The 8,046-nt window shown below is 36.8% G+C and overlaps 1 protein-coding gene across 2 annotated transcripts; it reads right to left on the bottom strand.

Annotated features, from left to right (window-relative positions):
- Positions 1-330: 330 nt before the first annotated feature.
- b4galt4 (UDP-Gal:betaGlcNAc beta 1,4- galactosyltransferase, polypeptide 4) lies at positions 331-5,523 on the bottom strand. Of its 2 annotated transcripts, none has more exons than XM_029448218.1 (7): positions 5,432-5,523; positions 3,697-4,219; positions 3,002-3,234; positions 1,727-1,914; positions 1,419-1,541; positions 1,213-1,317; positions 331-1,085 (listed from the first exon to the last, which is right to left on the bottom strand). In XM_029448218.1, exons 2-7 carry the CDS (start codon positions 3,953-3,955, stop codon positions 950-952), a joined length of 1,044 nt encoding a protein of 347 aa, XP_029304078.1. In that variant the 5' UTR covers positions 3,956-4,219; positions 5,432-5,523; the 3' UTR covers positions 331-949. The 2 variants fall into 2 exon arrangements, with proteins under 2 accessions (XP_029304078.1, XP_029304079.1); XM_029448219.1 differs by lacking the exon at positions 5,432-5,523 and adding an exon at positions 5,092-5,406.
- Between the last annotated feature and the right edge of the window lie 2,523 nt (positions 5,524-8,046).

The raw sequence follows: 8,046 nt of genomic DNA, 5'->3' as shown, positions 1-8,046 counted from the left end.
ATAAATAATATATATATATATATATATATATATATATATATATCTATATATATAAAACAATATATATATATCACATATATTATATATATATAATATATATATAAATATATATATATAAAATATATTATATATATATATATATAATTATATTGTTATATATAAAATATATATTATATATATCTATATAATAAATATATTATATTACATATCTATTATATATATCTATATATCTTAGATATATTATTATATATATAATATAATAATATATATATATATATATATAATATATATATATATATATATAATGGAAGATGTTTTTATATAGATAAATTAACCTAAAACAATGTTGTTACTGTTATTTCACATTTCATGAATAATAAATATAATATATATTTAGGTGAATTCCTAATTCATTTTTATTATGATAATAAAGATTATTTTCATTGATCATAGTCTAAAAACAAAAGGGATAAATCAATCAGTCTGTGCCTCCCAAAGTCCTGAGACATGGTCTAATTGGGCAAAAAGAGTAATGCCTGTGTCTATAGGGGCTTTAAAAAGAGTCAATGCAGCAACAGAATGAAGCGCACGTTGCACATGTGTTGCACGTTTTATATACAAATGCTGTACTATATCATGTAGGCAAATAATGAGGCATATGCATAATTTAGTTGAAGTCTGGCCGATGAATTCTATCAACTTCTTTATTTGGCTAAAGCCAATCATTACTTTTGTTTTTAATAGACTGGTAACAATATGAAAATAAAGGCAGCATGATATGCAAAAATGTCGTTACCAGCTGAACTTAATTCTAGAAATGTGGCTTTTGTGAGCTTAGTATGACGTCTTGTACACGCGTAGTAGCCTTTCTGCACTCTTACCTAAACATACTGTAGAAAATATATAATTGAATATCTTTTGGTCACAGCAGGGCTTCCCGTCTCAAGTCTCAACTCTGTGGCTTACCAATGTTCACAGTGACATTCACATAAAGAGAAAGCCTCTCTACCGACATAGTCTCATATGAGCAGCTGTTGAGTCCGTCCTTTTTCCATACCTGCGGCGTTCGTCCTAACAATTTCATCCTGGGAAGCAAAAAAATAGTTCAAAGAAGACTTTACATTTGCAGCACAATAAAATGCATACATTTAGTTAATCAATATTATGCTGCCACAAGCATAACACCTCATCCCCATTTCTACATTAACTGACCTGTCTTTGTTTATTTCATTGCCACTGTCCCGTTTGTGAAACACCATGGTGTAGCGAGCTACATCAGCGGGCGGACGCACTATCTTCATCTTCTGCAGCTCAACCCTGCGCAAGACAGCAGACCCACATGTGTCAGTGAATCAATGACGGAATAAACTAAAGCAAAAAGAAACACTTAAAACAGTTTTCACTTGTTTCTGTCTCACCTGATGCGAAGGTCATCATCTTCTCCGCCCCAACCCCAGTAAGTGTTTGAGAATCCGTTCACTTTAAAAAACTGGTCTTTGGTCATAGCTGTGACTCCTCCAAAGTAGCCTTTGTAGCGCAGCCTGGGAGTGGAAGAATATGCAGAAAGATGACAGTTCTTCATTTGAAGATGATATCAGAGCTTTCAAGATAAGATCAGGCCTGAGGAGACTGCAGTCTGTTAATATTGTGTTGTGCACTCACATGGGAAACATGAAGTTTAACAGCGCTGACTTACAGTAAAATGTACCCTTAGTCGTGTACTTACTTGTAGCCCGTGGCGTTGCGGCCCACCACCAAGTGTTTGGGCTGCTTGTCACAGAGATATAAATTGTGATCATTTTCCGGAACCAGGTCCACATCATGGAAGATGAAGCAGTCCCAACTGTAGTCCTTGAGAGCCTCCAAATACCCGACATTGAGTAACTTTGCACGGTTAAAAGTTTCATCACCAGCCTTTAAAAGAACAGAAAGCACAGTAAAAATCACAATCTGCTGATGTTCAGTTCAAAGTTTAGTGTAGGTGCTCTTCTGTTGAATCTGATGCGTCATTATGCTTTATCCCCAAAAAGATTGTTGTCATTAGGTAGGATTACACAACAGCCGCAGCTCAGAAATGTATTTAATGCTAGTTGTGAGTGGCGTCAGGACATTCAGGCTGTTTTAGGAAAATAAACTGCTTAGCATGTGAATTTAATCTGGTTTATTCTGGTTGCTTCTTACAAGTGACAACCATGAAATGCGTCAGTACGGAGCCAGACGGTCACGTAACCAAAACATTACAAAGCATTTCATACAATTGACTATGAAAAATAAACTATTCTATATAAAAACATGGCTGTACACATGTGTCTAAACACATATTTGCATGCAAATAATAAGATAATAATGTAACCAGTGCTGACACATTGTTGATTTACATGTCTCTATTTTTAACACATTTGTATTATAACCTTATGTCTTCTAGTTGGTGATAATTACCGTTTCTTCTGGAAGTACTCAGAACATTATTTGCTTACAGATGATTTGCCTTAGGCATGTGAAACGGTTTTGCCTCACTAGTTTCTTTGTTTTCAGCTTCATTATTTTTGTGCATAACTGAACACGAGTTGTGGCTTACATGGAGTCTAATTTTACATAATATTTATCTGAAATTATTCATTCAAAGTTGTTCTATTTTTCACAGAGTGAGACGAATTTGGTCATACTCGCATTCTATATTTCTTTCTTTTTGATCGACAGCACATAATTGGGGCTGACTATCACAGTTTTCAAAGAATCAGCTGATATACAATGACGAGGAATTTGATGAGGAATTTTAGCTAAATTAAGATTATTTCAGGTGTAAACTTGAATTTCAACTACTTAAACTGAATAACTTACTAACATCAAAAACACATATCAAAAAATGAATTCTTACAACTGTGCAGTTTCCTGATTTCCAAAACTCTCAGTTCTACAAAGCATGAACCCTAAACATGAATTGATCTCATATGAAAACTGCGTGAAACAAAACATGATGCATGCTGTGCTGCGTGGATACCTGCTGGATGACATAAATGGCGTAGTGTAGCTGCTGCCTCTGCAGAAAGGGGTGCAGGTGGTGCAAGAGGTAGAGGAGGTGTCTCTCTCTGCTGCGATGAGGGATGAGGATCGCTACGCTCTGCCTCGCAGTACAGTCTGAGGGCTCGTACTGGCCTTCAGTCACTCCTTTGTTGTCGCTCTCCACATCCTTCAGTTTCAGAGAGGATTCAAAGGACAGCTTCACAGCTCCCTCTGTGGACGACCAGAGATCTGAATCTCAGTGATCATTCTGTTTCATGTGATTCATAACACAGTAAATGTCCCATTTCTATATTATTTTGCTCCCTTTTTAAACCTATACAAGACCGACAACATATAGCATCTACAAAATGCAATTCACAAGTGTTTCAAGTATTATAATGCCGAAAAACACAAGGGGTGGAAAATACCTAAATTGTAGGTTCATATCCAAAAGCATCTATAATCATGCATAGCACAATGTGCAAGTCGGTTGTAGTCGTAATGATTGACATGTGGTCAGTGTAAAGGTAGAGCACATACAGAAAGAAACATAACACAGAGTACAAACACATCATTCCTATTTAGCAAGAGGGCAACATAAGCCGATAGATTTAAACTACGTCTGAGAAAACAAAGCTAAATAAACACAGTGAGTTTGCCACATCTTTAACCTGCACTTCCGTGTATACTTACGTAGCAATGGTGACTCCTGAGGACATTCGACCTTTGGTGGTGGAGTATTTAAGCGATCGGGTGCCGCTGTCCAAGTGTTGAGTTTATCCCTTAAACTGTCTTCTTTGACAAGAGTTTGTGGTGAGAATGAAACCTGATCGGATTTCACCGTTTCACCTGAAAGAGTTGCAATCCATGCGAGCACGGACAGCGAGACGAGGAGCAGTACAAAATATTTCCCCCTCCGCAAAATTTTGCACACAGGTGCACAGAAGCCCATGGCTGTGTGACTGCGCTGATGTGAAACAGTAAAAAGTGGTAACTGTAGATGATGTTACTTCTAGTTTAAGATGTTTCCTCGGTGGAGGACATTTCAGCAAAAATACTGAGTCATCCCATGGCGATGAAACATGTAGCAGAACTATGCAGGTAATCAAGTGTATGATCACTGTGAAGTAAGGACAACTTATTGGTGAAAATCCATCGTTGATCCCTCAAAATCCAGTTTCAGGGGGTGAGGCCAAAAACCTGAGATCGCCGACGACTGTAGAATGATTTCGAGAGAAAGTGTGTTACTGACAGGAACAGGCAATTTTTGCATCATTACACTCTAATACACGTCTTCTCATGCAAAACTACACCTGGACAGGGCAGGTTCTAGTTATCAATAGATATCTACAGTACATCTCGGCATCACTCCAGTTTTCATACAACAAAAAATACCTGTTACCTTAGGAAACAAAGATACGGTGTTCAAGTTCCTTGTTTTTCTTTTGTGTTCATTTATTCTTTTACACATTACTGAAAGAGTAATGGTAATTTTACACCTGCACTAACCTTTATAGCTGTTCCCCTTGACTACGTTTAGTATCACATTGCAGAGCCTCACCTTGTATTGTATTACATTACCTTGATCAGGGTTACTATAGTGGCAGCCCTGGTATTATATTTGGTTACTTCTATCAAATATCGAACTATTATTTTCATTATTGATTAAACTTTCGATTATTTCATTGACTAATCATTTACCTCCTCAAATGACTTGTAGTGTCTAACCAGCAGTTCAAAACCAAGATATTCAGTGTAGTTATAAAACAAAATCTTAATTGTTGGCCATGGATTTCAACACTAACAAATACAATGTAATACAACATGATAGCAATATAATACAGCAAGGCAACACTCCCCTGGTTATTCAACAGAACTGTGACCATGGACACATAAACTACTATGTTCATTGTCAAGTACAACGTATTAAAGAGTAAAGCTTTGACATTAGTTTTTTCTCTCACAACATCTGTTACCCTTTGTTAGTTGGCGTTAATTTGACAGTTACAAGCTAACGTCTGCTAGCTCTGTGAAACACCATGATATCTACAGTTATCATGTAAAGACTGTGCAGGACACTAACGTTACCTTTTACATCGCTGACAGCGTTTTTTTCTCCAGAATACGGTCCATGTTTTTATAAAAGTAAAAGCTCAAATTTGTTCCGAGACCTGGAGCTGCAGCTGTGCCCAGGTGAGCTCAATGTGCAGAGTTAGCGTCGCTGTTAGCTAGCTGACGAGTGCGGATGTAACGCTTTAGTTACTGTAAAGTGCTGCAAAAGTTGAACACTAGCATTAAGCTAACAGTCGCACACATGAGCCCGAACATAGTATGGCCGTATTTCAGTGAAACGAAGAAGTTAAGCTGCTGCTATTTCCTGATATAACGTTAAAGATAACAAGTTACTGGTTTCGTTCGCGCATCTTACCTTAGACACAAGCTGACTCTCTGGTTATCAACCCTGGAGCAAACGACAACAGTGTGTCATAGCAACATAAATACTCAATATCTGGGTGTATTTCAAACTAAAAGCTTTCGCACTGAAGTGCTGGAAAATACATATGCATATAGAATATTTAAGAGAAAAAAGGATCTGGTGCTATAAAGAGGTCAGGTGTCTGTTTTGCATTTTTGGTATGTGATTCATTTGCGCTGACAACTAAAATCCTCAAAATAGTCTTTCTATAATGTGCTCCATATTCCGCAGATAGGTTACCTCAAGATGTATTTATGGTATTACTCTGTTGATGACCGTGAGATTCACACACTGCAGCCTTTAAATTGCTTTTATTTTGAAGGCAGAATCAACAAACAGGAAGTCATTGCTGATTGTTGGTGACTTGGTGAAGCTCAAACATAAACTCAACGCATGCTGCATGTTTTGCATTGAACCGTTGTGTGGGTTTCAAAATAATGGTCGTCGCTTCTGGTAACATTTGACTTAACTTTGATTTACATAATATTTTGCAAAGATGTTCAGTTTTTACAATATTTTACTTTTATTTCAATCACTATTAGATAGATAGATACTTGACTAGAATTAGTATCCATTTGCTACATGTAACTGAAAAGCCTTTAATCAATGTCAGGGCTAAGCACATAATCTACTCGATGTGGGTTAATATGGAAACCAAATACGGCATAGCTATAATATTTGAACAGTAATAGGGATTCTGAACTGAATTCATCAGTATGTACAAATACAGGTACAATGCAGTATTTAATAGTCTTTCTTCAATTTTGTTAATTTAATCTAGCTTTCTCTTTAATTCTTTACAGGAATAGAAATGAAAGCACTGCTTAATTTATTCAATTAAAAGGGTGAAGTAATATATAAAGTAAGTAAGTGAAGTAAGTAGGGTGAGTAATTTGATATTGAGTTATGGAATAATGGTGTGTACAGTTGTGTGAGTGTGTCCAGGTTCTTTATGTCAATAATTGCACGACTTTGTCAGATGCCTTGTTGGAAATAGACGTTCTCTCTCTTAGCCAGGACCGTGGCTGTAACAAACATTCCCACTATGCAATCCTTCCTGGTCATTTTGTCCAATATCTGTCTCATCCCACCCTGCAGATCAAACAGACAACATGCTGGTCTCTCTGCTGGGCTACACTGGCTCTGAGGATAAAGGTCTTGTCCTCCTGCCAACAGAGGAGGTGGTGCAGCTGCTCCTCAGCCTGCTTCAGGTCAGTCATTATACTGGATGTGTCAGCAAGCATGTCATCCTCCTGTTGAGCGATGTGGGTGGTCTTGCACTCCTCAAATGCCTTTTTACCTACTTTTTCTCTTGTGTCCTTCTACTGCTGAGAGCTTATGTTTGGAAAGAGGCTAAAATTCTAACATGTCCAATAAATAAACAGAACAGTGGGATACATAAATCTTACTATTACTATACAATATACAATATAACACTCTATAGTGAGTTCATTTGATTATTAGTACTTTTCTTCAATTACTATTGTAATGTTCTGCTTTTCATTTCACTCGAGATTACCTTTTGGTTTATTGTAATGCTATTGTTTTTTTGTGGTTTGACTGTTGGGCTGATGGTTAAGACTGGACTCTTCCTCACTTGCATGTGGTAGATTTTGCTACAGATTTTTCTTAAGGAATATTTCCTTCGGTGTATTTCCCAAGGTGGCGTTGTTGAGCTATAAATGTTTGAACTTTGGCTAGCCTTTACTCACATTTATACATTTAACCATAGAAGGTCCCGAAAGGTTTTAAGGGATATTTGCAGAGCATGGACGAACACTATATATCAGTATTTCTCTTCTCAACTCTCATTACAGGAGCCTTCATTTGCTATTTATGTGAAAAAGATAAGTAATCAAATCAAAAGTGAGCAAAAGTAAAACTATACATAACAAGTAAAAGTCCTGTGTTTAAAATTATAATTTAATTTTGCTATAGTAGTGTTATGGCCTTTTTTATTTTGTTATAATAAATATGTGTATTATTTTATTATGCCATGTGTCGTTTCTACTCTTCAAAATAGTTACAGTTTCTTCACACTTGACACTGAGGCCGAGTGGATCCGAATAAACAGTGCTTCCCTGAGCTGCTCCTCCCTCCTCCCTCCCTCCTCCATACTGTGAGGACATGACTGTGTAGTGTAGGCCTGATGCGAGAATGACATTAACATGTGAGATAGACCTGCACTGTTTGCAGTTGTCAGACACTTGCAAGCTGCAAGCAGAGAAAGTTCCCCCGAAAGATCTGCACCAAAATGTCCTGAAGACCTCCATCAGCACGTTCATTGTTTGGTTTCAGTCAGGGCTTTTCTTTCATCCAGATCAATTTTCTGAGATCATTTCTTAATTGGTTCATGTTTTTTATAGTTAATACAATGTCATCATGCTTCAAAGAAATTCAAGTCATTACAGTTTTACAAGATCCACAATTTAGCTTGTTGTGGGTGTGTAACATCATTTATCATTTTTAACATTAGAGTTAATGTAGAAATAATACAGAATACCCAAAGAAATTCCAACTTTTCTATTACATAAGAGGGGAAACTTGATGTTGTGGTTTAGTTTGTG

This window comes from Cottoperca gobio, chromosome 14 (genome assembly GCF_900634415.1).
Source record: "Cottoperca gobio chromosome 14, fCotGob3.1, whole genome shotgun sequence".
Taxonomy (NCBI): domain Eukaryota; kingdom Metazoa; phylum Chordata; class Actinopteri; order Perciformes; family Bovichtidae; genus Cottoperca; species Cottoperca gobio.
Note: the sequence above shows the minus strand (reverse complement) of the source record. Positions and strands in the feature narration are given on the sequence as shown.

Coding starts and splice junctions, on each gene's coding strand:
- b4galt4 (XM_029448218.1), bottom strand. CDS start 3,955: ATGGGCTTCTGTGCACCTGTGTGCAAAATTTTGCGGAGGGGGAAATAT. Junction 1,318..1,418: donor GATGATGACCTTCGCATCAG/GTGAGACAGAAA, acceptor TGTCTTGCGCAG/GGTTGAGCTGCAGAAGATGA. Junction 1,086..1,212: donor AATGAAATAAACAAAGACAG/GTCAGTTAATGT, acceptor TTTGCTTCCCAG/GATGAAATTGTTAGGACGAA.